We start from the raw sequence: 22,707 nt of genomic DNA, 5'->3' as shown, positions 1-22,707 counted from the left end.
TACAATAATGAATTACAATAATCTAATTGTATTGTAATTATAAAAATTTATGTTTCTTCTCTTTCATCTAATCTTACTATTTTTCTTATTTGATCGTCAGAGACAATAATTATTATTCATGTGATTAATATTACTAGAATTGTTAAGATATATTTCTAGTTTACACAAATTAAACTTTAACATAAAAAGATATAAAGTTACATGATTAAATAAATGAATGATATTTTTTTATATCAAATTATAATGACCATGAACATATACAATGTCAGGGTTTTATTAGAATTTCACACTAAGCATTATTTTATTTTAAATAGGTTACATAATATTACATCAATTTTTAAACAACTCATTATTTTTGGAACACACTCTTGCAATTTTTTTCATTTGCACTTAAATATTTTACAGCTTAAAATTTAGTTTTGTACATTATTGTTAAGAGAAAATAACTCGAAATGTTTGATTTTGTTATTAAGATCTAAATCTTACTTTTAAGACTTTAAATATCTCATTTTATTGTAATAAATATGAGAATTTTCTCATAAAACATTATTAAAACCTTAAGAAGGCATCATAAAAGAGAAGAGATTAGAGTGAAAGAAAAAAGAAAAGGAGTTAAGATCAAAGGAAACATGATGATTTCTGAAGAAAGAAGAGTAAATCCAGAAGATGATTTACTGTCTAAGACTAAAACCATGGATTTGAAGGGGAAGCATTGTTGGCAAGAGTAACTATCTCTTGCACGACCATGTGTAGCAGATCATGGGTTTAGAATGAGGAAAAAAATGCATTCATTAAATATATAAAAGTGATAAAATAATGTTTATTTAATTTAGTAAGAGAGATAAATAAATAAAAGATTTAATACAGAATAGATGAGTGAGGGGTCGGGCAATGTAATAAGGGTGGGTATAACGATAATTAAATAAAATTAAGTGTTTCTTTTCAATGTTGAAAGAAACTAATCGATGCATAAGACGAGTCAACACTACCAAAGCAAAGAACCAACTTTGCAGTGTACATTAAAAAAATAATGAAATTACGCAAAAATAATAATTTAGTTTATTATTAACTACCACTTTGGATAGCGTAAAATTGTTGAAAAGTGCATATTTTCTTAATTGTAGAGGAGTGCGTAAATAATTGGTGGTAATTAGTATTAGACTATATAAAACTTAAGAAAGTAATGAGTGTTGCGTAAGAGCTTTGATCGTGTGATTGAAACAAATGGAAGCATGTAGAAATTGTACTAGTTGTGAAGAAGGGCATTGAGGTAGCCATGCTTAAATTTTCCAAGGATCCAAAATGTGGAGAGTAAAAATTCCAAAAGGGTTGCCACTTGCATAAAAAAACCCACGGAACATTTTTCTTTGGCAGGTCGTAACGCTCTCTTTCGTGTCACTGCAATCACCCTGTTTTCTAGAAACAAGTAGAGAGAGGACTTTTTCCCCAATTTTCCATCCATTTTCAGTGTGCCCAATTTTCCTAAACTCGGTAACCCTTTCTCTACACGGCTACTCCCGTGACAATCACTTACATAATCTTAATTATTATCAAAATTTAAAAATCTCATGATCACGCAAGTAAAGAATAAAAAATAAACCGCTAGAATTGAGAAATGCGTAATGCTTTTGGGTTCACAAAAAAATAGCATACCAGATATGTATTGCGTAATTGTGGTCCAGGAATGAAGCTTGAAACAGAAGCACATCTACCGCATAGGGCGAGTCAATTCAGTTGTCATGCTCCATGTAAATTCGCATCATTTCGTTCCTTTTTTAATGGCAGCAAAACCAGGGATTAGTTAGTTCCGTCAATAATACTTTAACTTATTTTTTGGTCAAATAAAACTGAGTCCACATGAACTCACAAATTAAAACTAGGTCTTGCAATTGCAATTTCATCGCCCCTCAATTTTTTTTACAAAAAATAGGTCTGGAATCTAACTTCTTTTGTATGTATTATATATTTTTAATTATACTCCTAATATGTTAAATATAAAAAAAACATTAAAAAAGCGAAAAATGAAAAATGGGATGCGACAGGTTGACTAATAGTGATGAGAGATGAGAAGCGACAAGGTTAGAAGCCGTTGATGTTGACGTTGCGTTGATCTAACGATTCTTGATGGAATTCGAGGGAGGATTTTTCCTCATCACCAACCACCCCAAGCGAATACACAACATCTTCCCTGCTCCACCCCGCACGCAGCAAAACCAATGATAGGACTCTCACGTGCCGCGCCAATGCCTCTTTGTTATTCAATTTCAACTCGTCTCCCTTCTTCTTCTCTTCCACCGTCACCATCTCGCGTATCTCCTCCTCCGTCCACCCTCCCTCTCTCAATTTCCACACCGTCCTATCCAAGCATCCCCCGAGCTCCTCCTTAGCGATGCCCCACCACCACCACCTCCCGCACCGGTCCTCCGCCAGCTCCGACCAGAACCTCACCCTCTTAGCCGCCGTCGCAGCCCACACTGGCTCATCCATTTCCTGCGCCAGAAGCTCCCGGAAAAACCCCGACAAGTCGAAGCTGAGCAAACAGACATCCCCGCTGTCATCCACGTAGAAAACAGGGTTCCCGGCGGCCTCAGGGGAGGAGGGAATGTAGCAATGCCGGTAAATCGGGACGAGGCGCGGTGCATCATTTAACAACCGGCGAAGCGCCTGGGTCGGGTCGGGCGGCTTCGGACCCCACGAGGGGTGCCAGAAGCGCGTGTTGGAGACGCGACGGAGAATCAGGGAGGCGGGGAGGTTGAGGAGAATTTGGAGTTGTTGTGTCGAAGAGGAACGCCAATTGGGGAAGCCTTGTGATATGGGAAGGCCTTGTTGGAGGATCGCGCGAAGGTCCGGTGGGAACGAGAATTTCAATTTGGATTCTAGGTTTCGGAGTTCTAGGTCCGACAATCCTTCGTCGATTACAACGTTCGAGGATTTTAGGTTGTTAAGGAGGCTGCTGGCGTACGCCGCGAAAGAGAAACATATTCGTTTCGGCCTCGGCGGTTTCCGCTTCGCTTTCTCATCCTCCTCCTTCTCTTCAACCGTGGCCATTCTTCACACTATGAAAATTGGTGTTCGTGAATTTGGGAAATCAAAACACAATGGGGATCACCGATTTTGTTACATACTTCCTTTTACCTAGTCATCAACTCTGTTTTCTGTTTCCAAGACTCCGCATAAAGTCATTACACAGAGAGAAAGTTTGTTTGACTTTTATAGGTTTTTTAAAATAAAATTAAAAATAAAAATACATTTATGTTGTTGCTGTTAACTTATAGGAAAGAGATGCACTGGAACTCTATCTCTATCCATCTCAAACTGAGAATGTATGGAGCTGTAACGTAACCATGTTACCACTCACCCACGTGTAATTCTCTATTGCCATTTAATATTTTCTCTTTTTTTTTTTCTGTGTATTCTTATTAATTTATCTATATCATTTTTCTTTTATGAGTTAACCCTACATTTGATCATAAGGTAAGAATTCTTATTTAGAAAGGATTACAAACCATTTAATATAAGTCCATCCATGACTTTTTATTATTAAATGATAAATCATTGTTCTACTCTTCATAATGAATGAATCTCTATGATTGGTGCATAGGAGAAGATATGAATGTACTCATTTATCTTGCTTAAATGGATGGTATTGGAATTAATTTACATGTTTGGTTTAATTACATTTTTTGATGACCCACTATCCCCATTTTCTGCTAACTACTATATAAGTTTCAACAATAAAGTCACAAAATTCAATTCTATACCTCCCATATTCTACCATATAGTCCGGATCACGGATTATATGATATATATAAAAACTTTTGAGAATTCTATAAACTTTTAATATAAATAAATATTTTGTTCAGATAACAAAAAATAGTGTAACTTATTGTTGATTAGTTTATAAGATTGTATAATTTTAAAATGCGTATGTTCTGTTTCTGTAGGTTTTTGTGGGTGCACATAACAAGTAAATTTGAATTTGTAGGTACATGACCTAACTTTGATGAAAAATAACCTGTTTTAACCAAAGTTTGAATTAGTTTCTTCCTTCAGTATAATAGTGGTGATGATTGGTGTTGGACTACCATTTGAAATGTTTTATTACTCACTTAAAAATATGATGGAAAAATAATTATGCGGTTACCTTGAATTCTAGAAATAGACAGTTTGTTAAAATTAATATAGCCTACATTTCATAAAAGTACTGTAATACAAAGAAAACATTCTCGGTCAAAATATTTATTATATAATTTTTTAATACGTCCTAAATGATCAATATCCAGTTTCTTCAATCCACAGTTTACTTTTAAAAAAATTAGCATATAATTATGTTTGCTTTCTTTAACCCAACAAGGAATATTTAGTTGATCATAAAAAAATAAACTTTAATGAGAAATAATTTTATATTGTTGGTCTTAATTTTGTTCCATTAGTAATTAAGGTTTTCAGAGAAATTTTAAGGAAAAATATCTATTCCTCATTAAAATATTAAATTTATATCAAAAGATTATTTTATTTTTAAATGCACTGAAGAAAATATATAACCAAAAAGTTTTAGTACCATATTTAGCCGCTGCAATTATGGATATCCAATTTGTGTTTTTTTTTTTGGAATTACTGCAATTTAACTATATTTTCAATGAAGTAACTGATAATTATGTTTTAATGCTGTTTAATATTTCCCATCGTTATTTTAGCTTTATATTTAAAGATTGAAACTTGTGTTATTTTTAATTATAAAGAAAAAAAAACATATTTCTACTGTGGTAAGAATTTTTATTTTATATTTTTTTTTGGAAAATTCATACAGAAAAAACGTTATGATATTTTTATACTATTAATAAAAATGGAAACACGTCTTATTAAATATAGAAGATAATTTATTTCAGACTGTTATTTTTTTTTTCAGTGTACTAGTTTATTATTTTATTAATAAACTTGATCTCATTATTAATAAAATGTTTGATCAAAATGGTAAAAAACATAACAGCTTGACCATTTACCACCAGTTAACCATAACACGTTAGTAAGCAAATATAATAATTTTAATTTGCTTATAATAATATGCACACTGACAATTTATACAACTAGTAATATTATTGAGTCAAATTGTCACATGATTAAAATTAAATGACTAAATTAAACTTTCAAATACTGCATTTATAAAACAGAGGAACTTAATTAAAATTTTTATTTATAAAGAAATAGATTTGAACAAAATAATAGATAAACAAAAAGTTTGGAGCTTTATTTTTGTTTTATTTTACATAACCGTGCTCGCTAGTCCAGGACTAATAAAGTACAATTTCAACCTTTTGATTTTGTATAAAATCAAACCTTATTCTACAGCCAACTCCACTCTGATACTGTGCAAATCCTTTAAGTGTATAGATTTAACAATCAAATCATTTTAAAATAAATAAGAGCAGATTTATTAAAAAAAAGTACATTAAAAGAGTTTCTACAGAATAATTTATAAATAAACTAATTTCAATTATTTTTACAGAAGATCTATTTATTTGTATTCAATTTACTAATATTAAAAATTAAGAAAAAAACTACTTATATTTTCCAAGTTTGAGGTGCAAGCCACAAAACTACAAAAAAGATGTTTATTCATTTATATTATTTAAATAAAATAACATGATATTTCATATTGTATTAACTTCTTTTCATATATATTTTATTATAATATAACTGCAATGTTTCTTTTACCAAAATTATATAAACAAGTGACTCATTAAGGACAAACCACTTGTAATTCCCTGAATGATGTGGCAAAATATTAACAAAAATCTACATACTGCTTTATAGTTCATAACAGCTGGATGATTATCCCAGTTGATCAGAGTGATTTCATTATCAAAAAATTCTACTGTTAAGGCAGTAGATGTAAGGCATTTCTTCACAAAACACTATTGCCAACTATTGCGGTAAACATAGCTTTTGGACTAGATGCAAAGCATTTACCCATGGGGCAACCAACCACCTAGGTTTTTTGTTACACCAATTTCTTCAGCTGCGGAGCTAGTGTCATCCCCCATTACCTCATCTTCATCTTTAGCTGATCCTTCAATATATTCTGAAACATCCTCCTCTTCTGCCAACCTCAAACTCCATCCAGGAGTTATGTTTTGTCCCTGTTGGATGAAAATGCCATCTAATACATCCTTTACATTGTCTTCCAAATGTCTGCCAGAATTCAACCCTGTATTTCCAATATATTTTTTAGATGAAGCACTCTTGTCATGGTTTAATACTTCTGAGGGTCTCAAGTCTTTATCCTTTCCAAAATTAACATGTACTCGACTTCCACATATCAAGACTCCCTCAGATTCCTGTTGAACATGACCTTGACATGCAGACTTGATTGGGTAAGTCTGATTTATCTGGGTGTTGCAGCTCCCATCTTTTACAGTATTTAAGATGTTTACGTTGTTTTCCTGCTGAGCCATTGTAGTGGCGAAACGATTAGTTATTTCTTTATTTTCCACCTTCTTAAGAATGACTTTTTCAAAGATGGGTTTAACTGGTGATTTATTCTGAGACAAAGAGTTACACATTGAAGGTCTTTTACCACCAGCCAGGAGGTAAGACTCGTTTAATGCATCGGCTGAGGCCAACGATCGATTAGGCCTCCCTCTCTTCTTCAAAGGTTGAGTTGTTCCTGCAGGCACTGTTCCAATAACTTGTTTAAAGGCCAGTTCTGCTTTCTGTTTGAATGAGGAGACTTCTGCTTGAAGCTTCTTCAGCTTATCCTTGTAACCAGAAACTTTAGCTCGCAATTTATGTGCCACCCTCCGCAGCTCGACATTCTCTGCTTTCTGTAAGAAAGAAAGTTGTTCATGTCTGTAGGCAAGATTCAAGGCACTAGAAGTCATAATGATCACAATTTGAGTGTGACATGGGGAGAAGTACTCACCTCAGCTTCCCAGAGTTGTTGGTACTTCTGAGTAAGTTCTGAAGGTGATTTGATATTTCCTATTTGAGAATAATTCTCTGCAGAAGCTGAGCAATTTGGCACCTTCGGTGTTGCCGAAGAAAAGTTAAGTGCATCAGGAAAATTGTGAACATAAGGATACTGCATTTGGTACAACTGAGCCATGTAAGAAGATGGACCCCAATAACCTGTAAACAACGTATCAAACTTTATGTTATTGCTTAAAGTATGTTTACTACACCCAAACTGTTCCTGGCATTGACAATGAAAGAAGCACACACTTCAAAAGCAAAACATTGGTCATGTTCGGGACTCATCCATGTTGAACAACTCAATAATTGCCCATATAGATTTTAAACTTTTAAGCCAAATCAAATGAGAATACCACAATAATTATACAAATTAGAGTGTATAGTATTTGAAATGTGTAGATGTATTATGTATACATCGACCCATGCTCTTCATTATATTGTTTTATGCCATTATATTATGGTCCTGTTAAGTTTGTTATATTCTTGCTTTCTGGATGACAATGATATAGAAGACCGTGTACTATGAACTAGTAAAATTCACCATGCTCAGAAACTTACATACGTGTCAGTTTCAACTCTAAAATAACTGTTGTATAAAGTACTGCATGCCATGTGAAGAGTAAGAGTTGCATACTTACATGGAAACACAGGAAATGGGTAATTGTAACACATACTAGGAGGTGGTGTCTGTGTTGTAGAGGAAGGTGCTGCAGGAAAGCCAGAATCAGTGAATGGGTGATAGATGGTAGGGACAATTGCTCCAAGTAATGGGCCAGCCACGGCGGAGGGTGGATGAGATTGCCAAAAGGGTGACGCTGACTGGGCAAATAGGTGTGGATACTGCTGCCATTGATTTAAGGCACCAGCTGCTGATGCTTGGGTGGGGAAGTGCATTGCCAAGAACTGTTGTGTGGCACTTTGAGGAGTGTAGGGCCGTTGAACAATTGAAGCTTGTTGTTGCTGATTTGAGTTAGGTGTGTTCTCAAGTGAAGCTGAGGAACTACTAATTTTGGCACTCGGAACAACAATCACATTTGGTTGTGCATTATGTCGCTTGGTCTGTTAATAATCATATTCATCTAAATAAATTCAACAGGAGTATTTAAACAACACAAAATAGAAATACATACATGTTATATTTCTTCGCAAACGAGGTATCCCATTGAAAAGATGATAACCCTAAGATACCCAAGATAGAAGAAAAGTAGATAATACAATTTTTTTTATGTCAAAGATAAAAAAAAACAAGCGAATAAAGAATCAATCTTTAATTCCTTTACTTTAAAATTCATTATTTTCCCTACCTATGACTGACATTCATTTTTAGTCTCTGATATTCTGTGGCGGCAGCAACATAGAACTAAGCCATACAAGGTAGGAAGAAAAATAAAACGAACAAAAAAAAAACATTCTTCACAAGAAGCTGAAATTGTAAAGGCAAAGATTGATTACTTTGGTAAAAATGAGAGATAGGATAGTTCCATACCTGAGTTTCATCAGTTGTGTGAGATTCTTGATTACAAACGAAAGCTAGTTTCTTGTCCTTCTTTCTGTTTTCCATAGGCTCTAATAAAAAAGTAATAACCTTAAACCGGCAATGCAAGGATTCACTGGATTGAAGCTGTAAATATTATTTGGAGACGAAATCCTTCAGCTTCCTTCAACTTCTTACCCGCGTGACTTTTCACAGCCTTTTTTCTCTCTCTTCTTTCTCAGTTCTTGGGCTGACTGAAGACTACTTTTTATTTACCAAACCACGTTAAAAAAAAAAGGAGAATTTGACTATACATGGCTTGATCGAATTTTGTCTCACATATACTATTCGCTACCTGAGAAAGAACGAGAATTCTTATTAATACTATTTTTTTTTAATTATTCGGATCATGACTGACTCAATTTTAACACTTGAAATTAAAAGTAAATGAAGATGGACAACATATAAATGTTTAAGGGTACAAAAAATAATAATAAGAATAAGAGAATTTTTTTTATGAGTATAGAGTTTAAGACAATCCTTTTGTTTGACAAAATTTGAAAATTTGAAGTAATTGAATGAGTTTAAAATAGATATTGCAGTTTAAATAAGGATGGATAAATATGATGATGAGTTTACAATTTGATGATCTTCACCAAAATTAATTAATATTAATCTATAATTGATGATGAACTTCAGAGATCTAGAGATCTGCATTTAATTTCTAAACTTAACTATTGATACATAATACACAAATAAGAATAAAACTAATTTTCATGTAATATGTATATCTCTTATTCATGATTTTGTGTAAGATACATTTGCTTTTATAGATTTTCAAATACTTTTTTATAAATAACGTTATATTTTCATCTTCATAAAAAATAAGTATTTTCAATTGTTTGTTTTGACTCCAGAAACTATTTTAGAATTCAACTTTAAAAAGAAATTCACTTTGACTTTTGTTTTTTTGTCATGGTAAAACATTGACCTATAAAAAGTGTTTTATTTAAAATTTGGAAAACAAATCAAAATCAAAAGAGATTAATTATATTCTTAATATGAATAATTTATCAATAATACCCATAGTTTGAATTGCATTTGTATGTGCATAGCATATAGTATATAATATGGTAGTATTGGATAATGATATATTTAATCAAACTAAATTGGTCGGTTAATTTCATATTATAAAAATTTAATTACTTATTTAGTCTATATTTTCGTTTAAAAATGTTAAGTTGATTCTCTAATTTTTTTTTTAATTTCGATTTGCAAAATTTGATTTTGATACGTAAAAAATTGATATAATTTAGTGATTTTCGTTAAATTTCTTGTAATGAATAAATAATTTTTATAGTAACTGAAATAATCATAGGGGAAATTATCGCACGAATGAATTAGCAAAGGACGGGACTCAAATAGTTCATGTCCCTGGCCAAGATAAGAGAACCACTTGGTTCGTTTTACATTTTGAACTGTAATAATTTTAAGTGACACATTTATTCTGAATTTCATCAAAGCTAAGTAGCACTATCAAAGAACCCCATCATATGGAAGTCAAAGCTATTAAATTAAAATTTTTATAAACTCAGTTTTCATAACTAAATTTGTGGTTGTAGTCTTCTCTATTTAAAGTGTGTTAGTAAAATAAATTTTATTCAAATAATAATACTACTAGGCTTAATTAATAAATTAGTGCATTTTATAGAATACTAAAAAATTTTACATTAATTATAATATTGTAAATAACAGTCACGGTTAAAAAAGATAAGTATATAACAAATAGCATATACGTCACTCCATTAAAAAAATTAAATAATAGAAATTAAATTAAAAAAATTAATAAAATTTTAATTGAAAATACTAAATGAGAGGAATTTGATCTTTGATGTAAAAAATTAGACCATGGAACTTTGAAAACCATATTTAATGTTGACCGTAAACTCAATTTTTTAGTGAAATAAGAAAAATAATAAATGTTTCTTCCCCACCTATTTTACACTTTCATATATTAATTAAAGTAGGGTAACGTTTTGGTGACATTGGTGAACTTTATATCTATATTCAAACATTGGTGACATTGGTGAACTTTATATCTACAATATTAGCTAATACATTCAAACATTACATAATTATTAAAAAGACTTTAAAAACCCATAATTATTATTAATCTTGTAATAACACGAAAAATTAATTATCATTCGATATAATATTTTATTTAGATTAATATAATTGTAGATTAAAATATTAGTAAATAGTGTCAAATTAGTGTACAGAATTTTAGTAGTATATGTGAGTGACATCCAAACATAATAGTGTGTTAGAGTAATTAGTACCCATAAAGTTTTCAATTCTAAGAGAGCCACGATCATATCATTGAAGTTGTTCTGTTCTGGATCATATCATTGAAGTTGTTCTGGTCCACCAGATGGACAATCCCATGGAAACAATCATATATGCAAACACTTAGAAAGCAAAGCTAATGAAAGTACATAAAAGAACACCATCACGAAAACAACCATAAATAAAAAGTAATGACATACAAACTTCGTAATCAATACTCATCCCCTTCCTCGCCTTCTTCGCCTTCCCCAGGCTCTGCACCGACCTCCTCATAGTCCTTCTCAAGGGCAGCAAGATCTTCACGAGCCTCGGAGAACTCACCCTCTTCCATGCCCTCACCAACATACCAGTGTACAAACGCCCTTTTAGCATACATAAGGTCAAATTTGTGATCAATGCGTGAGAAAACCTCAGCAACACTGGTGGAGTTAGAGATCATGCACACTGCCCTCTGCACCTTGGCAAGATCTCCCCCTGGAACAACAGTTGGAGGCTGATAATTGATGCCGCACTTGAACCCAGTGGGACACCAATCAACAAATTGGATTGTGCGCTTGGTCTTAATAGTAGCTACAGCTGCGTTAACATCTTTAGGGACCACATCACCTCTGTACATCAGACAACAGGCCATGTACTTACCGTGTCGAGGGTCGCACTTGGCCATCATAGAGGACGGCTCAAACGCGCTATTTGTGATCTCTGCAACTGAAAGCTGCTCGTGGTATGCTTTCTCCGCTGAAATCACGGGAGCATAGGATGAAAGCATGAAGTGAATCCTGGGATATGGTACCAGGTTAGTCTGAAACTCAGTAACATCCACATTAAGAGCACCATCAAATCTCAGAGATGCAGTCAGTGATGATATTACCTGAAAATATTATCATATCAAACTCAGAACACGATGATATACAATGATAAAGCAGAACTTTTACTTCCATTGAAATGTGTTGAATAGACGCAAACCTGAGAAACTAAGCGGTTAAGGTTAGTGTATGTGGGTCTCTCGATGTCAAGGGAACGCCTGCATATATCATAAATGGCTTCATTGTCAAGAAGCACAGCAACATCGGTGTGCTCCAAAAGGGAATGAGTGGAAAGGACGCTGTTGTAAGGCTCAACAACAGAGGTTGAAACTTGTGGAGAAGGATAGACAGTGAAACCCAGCTTGGATTTCTTGCCGTAATCCACTGAAAGTCGTTCCAAGAGAAGGGAACCAAGACCAGAACCAGTGCCACCACCCACAGCATTGAAAACCAGAAAACCCTGGAGACCAGTGCAGTTGTCCGCAAGCTTTCTGATGCGGTCCAAGCAAAGATCAACTATCTCTTTCCCAACTGATTCAAGAGATTACCGTAAGAAAAAGAATATGCTATTAGTTATTACAAAATGGAAGAGAATGCACAACATATCTTGTGAAATGTGCGAAAAAGGGGGAAAGAAACAGTACTGGTGTAGTGGCCACGAGCGAAGTTGTTTGCTGCATCCTCCTTTCCACTGATAAGCTGCTCAGGATGGAACAATTGGCGGTATGCGCCGGTCCTAACTTCATCAATGACAGTGGGCTCAAGATCTACAAAAACTGCACGAGGCACGTGCTTTCCTGCTCCAGTCTCGCTGAAGAAGGTGTTGAAAGCATCGTCACCTCCACCTGTCGTCTTATCGCTCGGCATCTGTCCATCAGCCTAAAACACCACACCACACAACAACATTCAACATCCATCCATTCCAACCAATAACTTCTTCGCATATTGCATACTCAACAAATTCAACATTGGCTACAATGAACACGTAGATGTCATTTTTTTTATTTTTTTATTTGAGATTATTTCTTAGCTATTGCCATTGGTCGTGCATGGCAAAATGTTAAGCTCAAAGTGGATCCACACGCAATTGTCCATAAACAAGGAATTCGAATTACAAAATAACTAAAAAAACGAAAAAAAAGAAGTAATTATTTATAATGTGTTGTTGGATTGGTAATATCCGAAACGGATCTTGAATTTACGAACAAAATAAAAGCAGTTGGATTACCTGAATGCCATGCTCGAGGCAATAGAGCTCCCAGCAAGCATTTCCGACCTGAATGCCAGCCTGGCCAATGTGGATGGAAATGCACTCTCTCATTTTCTCAGAGATGAAAATGGAAGGAAGAAGAATAAGGAAGAGAAGAATGCAGAGGTTAGCGTTTATGAAGACGCCACTCCCCCAGTTTGTGGCAGAATGATCCGTCTTTCTGGCTTGGGCTTCTTTCTTTTATAGACGTAGATGTATGGAACTTATTAAACACTAGAGCGAAACAGAGTGGTTAAGTGGAGGTTTAAACTTTAACCACGGTTAAGTTAGTTTCTTTTCATTCCACCCAAGAGGGTGAACTCAAACTTTGCTATATCCGATTTTACCCTCCTTCTTCCTGTTCACGCGCTCCATGACTCATCACCCTCCACGTGGATACCTTCTGTGCAACGTAAGGTATCCTTCTTTCCAAATTAAGACTCACTTTTGTTATTATTTATTTATTTATTTATTTCGAATTATACCATTTGAATGGGTTGTAACCTGTGTGACGGTCACTGTAACAGACTCAATTTTTAAATCCATTATTGTATTTATTTATATAATAGAAAACTAATTGACAAATAGTGCTGCTACTTTTTTTCAATTTAATTAAAAGTTTAAATAAAATAATTTAAGAGAGATACATATAAAGTTATGATATATATATATATATATATATAAGATTATTATACAGATATTTACGTCTACTTATCTCGACTTAAATTACAGAATAATGAAGCAATATGTGGAAACTTGATGTGGCACATAGAATTTTATAAAGCCATAAGAAATGTACGCTTAGAAAGTTGTGAAATTGAATAGAGTTTCCTTTTTGTTTCTGGGCAATTGGATGGGCTTGAGTTCTTAAATTTTCTATCAATACCCACTTGCCTTCAGGTCTCATTCACTACAGCTTTTCTGTATTGGAATCGCCCTTGCTTCAAAAACAAGCCATCACGAGGGAAAGAAGATGAAGAAAGATTCGGCCTTTCTTTGGGGAAGAAAGTAGTAGGAAAACAATTTCACCTTATAAAAGCAAAGATAATAATGATATTTTAACACATATTTTCTTTACAACATTTTGATAGATTATACGTATCACTGTCTTATTAAATTTAAAATACATCAGTATAACAATAAATAAATAATAAAAATATATGTGTGCTTTCTTAAAAGTTCTATATCAAAATATTTTTTTCTAAAAATAAAATATACTGTATTTTTTTCCCAACAATAAGTTACTCCAACTCTATCTAATACTTATCTTCAATAAAATAATATATTTATAGTTTCTAAATATTTGTATTGTGTAATAATTTAATAATATATGTAAATTAATTAAATTAATATATAAGAGAAAATTAATGAAAGTGAATAATAAAAACTACAAATATAATAAAAAAACAAAAATAAAAAGAAATATATGACAATTTTATAATAAATATTTCAAAATAATAGTTACTTCTAAAAAATTAGTTAATAATTATATTTAAAAAAAATTTGATAATTATATTATAAAAATTAAAATGAAATAAAAATTGTATACACCCTCCTTATATTAAGTATAAATATTCAAACATCAATTTCAATAAACAAAAATTGCTTAGTTTACAAACTTTCATAAATTAAAATTAACATTTCATGTAAGTTAAAAACAAATATTTTAAAAGTTTATGTAGGAAATTTTCTGTAAATTAATGTATAATTTAATCTTAACCTTCAGCAAACTTGTTTTTTTAATATGAAAATAGTTTGTCTCTAGACCATAGGATACTTTTATCAATGTGACAAGCTAATATTATTAGGACTTTGGAATTAATTAATCATGTTATTTGTGTTACATGGGTGTGATCAGTTTTATAATAGTACTGGAATAAGTTTACTTTCATAAAAATATTTTATTTGTGAAAATTTAAGACTAATGTTGGATAAGTGATTTATTTAATCATAAAAAACGAAATTTATATATGAAATTAGGTTGTAAATAAAAATAACATGAAAGTTGTTTGAGCTTCAACAATAGGAAAAATAAGGATAAAATTATAAGTATACTAGCTATTTAAAACTCAAATAAAAAACTTATACTTACCAACATAGCTGGTGTTTCTAAATCTTTTTAAAAATTTGTACAAACAAAGGCTATCATAGAATAAAGTATAATATTAGTGATACCTTAAATTTAATTGATATTTAAATTTCATAACACATTCTTGAAAGAGGGGTACAAAGATAAATTTGAAATTGAAATAATGTGATAAGTTTCTACGTGTGTTATTTTATAGAGTTTGATTGATTATTAATGTGAAACCATCTAATATCACACTAAATCAAATTAATAGTATATTATATTTATCAATAATTTATTAATTATTATTTACATTAATATGTTGATATCATAATACCTTATTAGGATTAATAGCAAGTCATGTATAATATTTACCCTAAATTTATTAATTAGCATTTCATACAAATAAAAGCACACAGAAATATTTTTTATTTAAGATCAAATATTAAGAAAAGAAATTATAATTACATAAATATTAAAATACAATATCAAATAATAATTACATAAATTTTAAGTAATTATAGAACAAGGAAACAAATTTCATACATTTAAATATTGATAACAGTTAGAAGATCAATTCATCTATTAAGAGGAAAATATCTTGATTATTTGAATGAACTTGGTAAATATTAAAGAAGTTGAAATATAAAGGAAAATTGTGTAAAAAGATTAAAGAGAACTTGAAAGCAAGATATTGTCATATGTCAACAAATAAATAAAGTACTAAAAAGACATAAATATAATAAAATATATGTCCTAATAACAATTAATTAAATGTAATTAAGATTTCTGTTTTTTTTAATACTATACATTATTTGATGAACGAAGTAAAAAATAAATATGTAAGATTACGATAAAAAGATAAATATTTTAAGTATCAGAATAAAGTTAAGTAAATATCGAAGAAATAAAACTTGAAATAGGATAAAGAATTGTATAGCCAAATAAAAATTTCTCAAATAAAATAAAAATCAGAACAAAAGAAAATAATAAACAAATAACTATGAAAATATTTCATATGTTTTTAAAATTAGGATGAGCTGGTTGAAGATATGAGTTTATTTGTGACAATAATACATGAAGATATTATTTTATTTATTATCCATACTGAAAAGAAAAAGTTCAGATATCAAGGTTATAAAAGTGAAGAGTTTACATAAATTTATTTGTTAAAATCGAGAAAACTCAGTAAACTTAATTCGTAAACTTGTAAAAATGTATTTTAAATGACAAAATATTATATAAATAATATCTTAATTCAAATAAGTTTATAAAATTATATAATTTAAATAAATAAAATTTATAGATATATTATTTATAAAAATAAATATTATAAAAGATAAATATTTGGATTATTGAAATTAATGATACATTTCGGTAAGGAGACGAGACATGGTGATAACCATGGAGAGAGACACAGGGGCGCGAGATATAGTGACAATCAGATCATGAAATCCTAAACTCGAAACGACCTTGTTTTTCTTAATTTTTTTCTCTTTCAAACTGGTAGAATTGTTCTAAACTCGTTATCTACACGATTATACCAAGTTTACATTTAATTTTATCAAGTTTACACGGAAAACGAGTTTACTTCCGAGTTAACTTGGAAATCATGTTTAGAAACAAACTCTTACGAGTTTACAAGTTAATTCGAGACTTTGATAATAAGATATAATGCTAAAGAGTACACGAATGTGTTTCTTTATATATGATTATGACTTTATTTTCCAATTCCCTGCGTTTTTTACTTTGATCAAAGAAAGGTTTCAGGAGCCATCATATCTACAAAAAGATTTACATTCGATAAAAAAAAATACAAAGTTTACATTTGCATGCAATGAAACTAAACAATTATTCCTTAACCATTAAATATGTAAAAATGTATATGCTCAAAATTTCCTCGTAAGTAAGAATTCATGCAAGCATACAGAGACATAAATAGCTTTCTTGTGGTGCCCAGTGAGACTCCCATACAAAATTTGGGTCCTTTTGTGGACAGAACCTGTGAAGCTCAACACAGTATCATGGCAGTTTATGGTCCTTGAGCAATTCAACCACCCTTCTCATGGAAGGTCTATTAATGGGAAATGCTGAGGTGCAGAGTAGGGCCACATTTAAAACCTTCTCAACCTCTTCATAGTCACAAGTGCTTCGGTTCAATCTTGGGTCCACAATCTTGGTCATAATATACTCTTTACCTCCTCCCACATTGCCACTTCCTCTTTCAGAGGACGTTGATAAAACAATCTCAGTCATCCATTTCACTACATCCTTGTTCTCACCAAATGAAGAGTCATTTGGCCTCTTCCCGGTGACCAATTCCATCAGCACAACCCCAAAACTATACACATCGCTCTTCTCGTTCACTTTCATTGTATAAGCATACTCTACAAAATATCAGATTCGTACAGATATATTAGGAATTACTCACATTCAAACCCCTTTCAATCATATTAAAGTATCAGTGAACTTAGTTTAAGGTATATGATCAAATGTTTGATTTCACATTACTAAAAAAATTATTTCAATTGGCCCATGTCTTTGTTAATGATCCCATTTCTTGGCAAATTCGCTCGCTACCATCACTATTGATTGTGTTCATATAGGGAAAAATAAAATAAAACTGACCTGGAGCAATGTAGCCATATGATCCAGCAACCTTGGACATAACAGCATCCTGGGTTGTCTCAAGCTGCAATGTCTTAGCGAGGCCAAAGTCTGCAACTCTTGGCACAAACTCGTGGTCCAGCAAAATGTTATTACTCTTCACGTCCCTGTGAACAATTGGCGGCACACAATCATGGTGCAAATAAGCCAACCCCTTAGCCGCACCCACCGCAATTGCGAACCTTCTAGACCACTCCATCAACTCCCCACACATTTCCTCACCATGCAACACATCCCCTAAGCTCCCGTTCTCCATGTACTCGTACACCAATACCCTAAACTCATCATCACTGCAACAAAACAACAGTTTCACAATATTGGCATGCCGAATCCTGCCCAACGTCTCAATCTCCGCCCTGAACACCAATTCAGTGTCAGGCTTATGCACTCCGCCGAACAGCTTCTTCACTGCCACCGTGTGCCCCGTTTTCAGCTTCACCCTATAGACCCGACCCGAACTCCCTGCTCCAATCACGTTCTCCCGGGTTAAGTTTGAAATAATTTCTTCTTCATTGAACCCAACCCTCTGAAACGCGGTTGACAAATACGAGCGCTTGGATTTACGGCGCGTCTTGCTCTTCAGGTACCACAACATGGACCCCACAAGGAGCGAAGCACAGGCAACTAAAATGACAATCGCAAGCAGAGAAAACGGCCTGCGTTTCGAACATGGAGGTAGGGTTTTGATAACGCCGCTGCATAGACCCGGGTTTCCCTCTAGACTGGAAAAGTACATTTGGTGGTTGAAACCTGAAGGAACCTCCCCGTAAAGATTGTTATCAGAGACGTTGAACTGGTTGAGTCTGAGGTTCGTCAACTCCACCGGGATCTCCCCTGTTAAAGAATTACTGGCGAGATCAAGGTTTGTCAAATCGTGTAAACTACCAAGTTCTCGCGGGATTGAACCGGAAAATCGGTTAAATGACAGGTTCAACTCTGTCATGTCGTTCCAGAGGGCCACGTTACTGGGTATTTCGCCGGTGAACATGTTCTCTTGCATCTTAAGTTTCTGTAACTTTTTCAACCCAGTTATGCACGTGGGAACTTCACCGGTGAAGCGGTTCTTGCTGACGTCAATCTCCAGAAGGTGAGGGAGTCGGCAGATTCGCGTTGGGAATTTGCCAGAAAATTGGTTAGCAGACAAAATGAGTTTGGTGAATGCCGCAGAGATGGAAGCAGAGACAGAACCTTCAAACCTGTTGTTGGACATTTCAAGAAACTGAAGCCCTGTAAGGGCCCAAAAAGCTGGAGGCACCTGGCCTGATAACTGGTTGTTCTGGATTCTGACATACTGAAGTGAATCACACTTCCCGTATTGCTCAGGGAGCGTTCCTGAGAAGCGATTCGCGAACGTGATGAGACGCTCGAGTTTGTTTCTCTTGCAGAGGTACTTTGGCAACTCTCCCACGAAGTCATTCGTCGAGACATCGAATTCCTGTATGTCTGAGTTTTGTCCCAGATCTTGTGGAAGTTTCCCGGTGAAGCTGTTGTTGAAGAGTTTCAGCTGATGCAGGTTGGGATTTGAAGCTAAACTTTCAGGAATTTCCCCCCCGAGAAGGTTGTCATTTAGGTTGAGAGAATAGAGACGCAAAGAGGCGATTGCATGTGGTAGTTCCCCGATCAGAGCGTTCTGAGAGAGGTCCAAGAGAATTAAACTACTGAGGTTTCCTAAACCTTGGGGTAATTCACCGGAAAGTTGGTTTTCAAATAGTTCAATTTGTTCAACGTTTTTCAGACCTGAAATGTTGTTTGGGATATTACCAGACAAACCATTTTTTGATAAGTCCAAGTTTTTGAGCGAGGTGAGGTTACCGATAGTGGGTGGAATTTCCCCTACGAGGTTAACAGCAGCGAGGAACAGTGTTTCAAGACTAATTAGGTTTCCTAGTTGGGGAGGCAACGGTCCTGGTTTGAAGGGGTTATAAGCTAGTTCCAAACGAGTTAACTCACTGAGATTGCCTAAAGAGGGAGGGATCGTTCCGCTCAGAAGGTTTCCGCATAAAACTAGCACACTCAGACGTGGAATCTGTCCAAAACTCCCCGGAATGTTGCCAGTGAAGTTGTTTTTCGAAAGGTCTAACACCCTTAGTTCGGTGAACTCCGGCGTGAATTCCGGCAGGTCTCCAACGAATAAATTGTCGGAGAGGTTCAAGAGACGGAGGTGGGAACAGAGGAGCAGGGAGTTGGGGGAGACAGAATTGGAGAGAAAATTGAATGCGAGAGAGAGGTTTTGGAGGGTGTGAATGCGACAAAAACCGAAGGGGAACTCACCGTAGATTCCAACTTCTGAGAGGTCAATGGAGACAAGTGATTGGTTTTGTGCGTCGCAGGTAATGCCGGTCCAGTTGCAGGGGTTGTGGTCTGTGTTTGGTACCCAGTCTTGGAGACTCTTGTTTTTGTCTTCAAGCTGGGTGTTCTTAACCCGAAGTAAAATTCGAGACTCTCTTTGGAGGGAAACCGTTTGGGATAAACCACTTGAGAACAATGTACATAAAAGTAAAATCAGAAACAATGGCTGAGGCATGTTGAACAATACAAAGAGAGCGAAGCAAGGAAGAGTTTAATTTGCTCTGTGCAAATGAAAATGCTTAACTTTTGATGGAACCTTGGGACCTGGTTGTTGGGTACGAGTCTCAAACCGGCTCCTTCCCTCGTGATAGCTCATCTTCTTCTTCATGCATGCGTACAAATGATGACAAGTGGGAAGCGGACATGACTGATGGGAGCTCACGCGGGTCTCTTGGTTTAAGTATATAAAAGGTATCATCTTTTAGGATTATGAGAGGGAAAGGGGAAGTTGACTGTGGAGTGGAAATGGACGTTTGTGTATCAGAGACGTGATTCGTGTTGGCGTATTTTCAAAGTTGTGAGAGAAGTGGCAAAAAGGAACTACTTTAACTGTACACGCCGAACCTGAAGCGGAGAACATGGGACACTGCCAATGGACAGAGGCATACTTCCAGAAAGAAGAATCACTTTTGGGATCGCTTTCTGGTGGATGACACTTTGACACCAGCCAGATAAATGATACTGTTGTAGGTTCCTGGTATCACCAAAGAGCTGTGTTGTAAGACTTTGGATTTTATTTGGACTAGTTTGGTGTGGATCACATCATTTGAGTTTGACACCAATTCACTTTCCTCTTTCTTCTACATGAATAATGCAACTAAAAAGGCACCATACGAATTATAAGAGTTTCTGATCCTATAACTCAGACATTCTAAAATTCAGAAATAGAATTTGTTCCACCCTACACCTATATTCTACTGTAAGAACAACTAGTACTTTGGAAAGAACAGGAATAATAATCATACACATCCACCTCATCGGGGTGAATTAGGTACACAGAAGAAAGTGATAACAAAGGAAACAATAAACTAATCAATAATTCCTTCCGATTTATTTTGTCACAAGTCGATTCTCAATTTATCATTTTAGAAAACCATATTTATTTAAATGCTCAGATTTTAATATCGTATTAACAGTTTTAATCTACGTAACAGGATATAAACTATCTATTTACTCATAAAGACATCACAGTGTGAGCTCTGAATGTATCAACAGTTCATTGAACCTCTGAGGTATATTCTTAGTCACATAAAAAAGACTAGAAGCTACCAAAACGTTACGAAATAAAACACTATAACCTTTCACTCACATACGTCAAACTAACTAAGAATAGAATTGCTTGATAATTTTGATACGCAGGTAGCCAGCTACAGTACCACAGGCTTGGGTGTGAGAATAAGTAAAGCCTCACTGCTGAGATGGGAAAATGACAAAAGCATTGCAGTTAAATTTCCAAACATCATAAGATCTATTACAGATTTGAAAATGGAATTTTAAAATACAGAAGTTAATGTTTGGGAAGAATGTGAAGCTCCTGGCTCTGCGTCGCCGTGAAGAATCAGCTATTTGGTACAAGAAGACAGGAGTTGTCTCCCACCTTCTTCCCCTTTACAATATTATTCCCGAGAGTCATTGTAAATAAAGAAATACTAGTACTTAATGAACCTCACTTCTTCCCATTCCACTTCATTATAGTAGTTCGAATTATAGCACTATTTTATGCTTCAAAGCATCAATTAAATTAAGTTACACGAGTTATACTTAACGTAATGGCTATTGCGCTGATAAAAAAAAAAGTAATGACTGATGACGCAATCCAAACAAAATGTGGCACGGTTTACTCGTTGTTAGCCAAGAAATTACTACAAGCATGCATAAGAACTTAACCAGCTCTCGTGATGGTTGGCTCCTTTGGCACCAAATACAGCATCACAAAATAATGAACCGTATAATAAATGCATTTGCTGACTCCACAGTTGTACTGCTGAATATTGTCACCATGTCAGTGCAATTCCCTATTAATCTTGATAAGGTGACAGTGACCTTTGCAAGTTGGCAAAAGAATTAGTCGTGAGTCGTGATAAAACATCATTTGGTCATTGAACTAGAAAAAAAGATACCTCTATTTACGCGTCATGAAGCTGTAGTTTCATGGCCATTTATCATAATGTCATGGACTTCTTAGTTACTGGCTATGAGAGGGAGGCACTGGCAAGCATTTGTAAGCAAATGGCATATTTAATGTTACATTCTGTATAAAATAACTTGTAACGAAACAAAAGGTCAAATTAGTTGAGCTACTTCAGCATTGTGGTTTATTATTAGAGACATTGGCTATCAGATTCTCTGTTACCACATCTATATAGAATCATATACACATAAGCGACAAGAGAAGACATGCTAATCTTCTGTTTATGGTATTGCTTTTTTGACTTGGCTAAAGATTGGGAATATTGTTGTCACTTAGTCATTGGATTGGGTTCCTTGATTAACCTCTCCAATTGGAAATGGTTTTTAGCTCTTGAACTTTTCCAGAGCTCTGTTGTGTATGTCATGTTTCGACGTTGAAACAAATGCTACACATGTTGACCTGTAATGACTTGTGTTCAATCGCATAAATACCAAAATCTTAAATATTCGTTTCAAACAATATTCACTGAAAATGTTTTCTGACTCGGGTACACCAATTTCGATGGACTACATAGCCCAAATTGAATACTGGTTAAAAAAAAACATGTGAATAACTTAATTCTGTGTTGATAATAAGCAACAAAAGATT

General features: G+C 34.0%; 4 protein-coding genes across 4 annotated transcripts; all 4 read right to left on the bottom strand.

Annotated features, from left to right (window-relative positions):
- Nucleotides 1-1,860: 1,860 nt before the first annotated feature.
- LOC108335392 (uncharacterized) lies at nt 1,861-3,405 on the bottom strand. The gene has a single exon (XM_017571407.2). It carries the CDS (start codon nt 3,046-3,048, stop codon nt 2,080-2,082), a length of 969 nt encoding a protein of 322 aa, XP_017426896.1. The 5' UTR covers nt 3,049-3,405; the 3' UTR covers nt 1,861-2,079.
- A 2,335-nt stretch (nt 3,406-5,740) lies between these two features.
- LOC108335383 (uncharacterized) lies at nt 5,741-8,698 on the bottom strand. Its single transcript, XM_017571395.2, has 4 exons — nt 8,459-8,698; nt 7,611-8,031; nt 6,923-7,128; nt 5,741-6,824 (listed from the first exon to the last, which is right to left on the bottom strand). Exons 1-4 carry the CDS (start codon nt 8,531-8,533, stop codon nt 5,967-5,969), a joined length of 1,560 nt encoding a protein of 519 aa, XP_017426884.1. The 5' UTR covers nt 8,534-8,698; the 3' UTR covers nt 5,741-5,966.
- A 2,101-nt stretch (nt 8,699-10,799) lies between these two features.
- Nucleotides 10,800-13,018, bottom strand: LOC108336077 (tubulin alpha-4 chain). Its single transcript, XM_017572395.2, has 4 exons — nt 12,824-13,018; nt 12,240-12,474; nt 11,756-12,126; nt 10,800-11,660 (listed from the first exon to the last, which is right to left on the bottom strand). The coding sequence occupies exons 1-4, from the start codon at nt 12,914-12,916 to the stop codon at nt 11,004-11,006; spliced, it is 1,356 nt and encodes a 451-aa protein (XP_017427884.1). The 5' UTR covers nt 12,917-13,018; the 3' UTR covers nt 10,800-11,003.
- Nucleotides 13,019-16,691: 3,673 nt separating this feature from the next.
- LOC108336113 (LRR receptor-like serine/threonine-protein kinase HSL2) lies at nt 16,692-20,745 on the bottom strand. The gene is made up of 2 exons (XM_017572451.2): nt 17,541-20,745; nt 16,692-17,299 (listed from the first exon to the last, which is right to left on the bottom strand). Exons 1-2 carry the CDS (start codon nt 20,101-20,103, stop codon nt 16,935-16,937), a joined length of 2,928 nt encoding a protein of 975 aa, XP_017427940.1. The 5' UTR covers nt 20,104-20,745; the 3' UTR covers nt 16,692-16,934.
- Nucleotides 20,746-22,707: the final 1,962 nt, after the last annotated feature.

This window comes from Vigna angularis, chromosome 10 (genome assembly GCF_016808095.1).
Source record: "Vigna angularis cultivar LongXiaoDou No.4 chromosome 10, ASM1680809v1, whole genome shotgun sequence".
Taxonomy (NCBI): domain Eukaryota; kingdom Viridiplantae; phylum Streptophyta; class Magnoliopsida; order Fabales; family Fabaceae; genus Vigna; species Vigna angularis.
The sequence above is the reverse complement of the archived record's forward strand: the minus strand, read 5'-3'. Positions and strand labels throughout refer to the sequence as shown.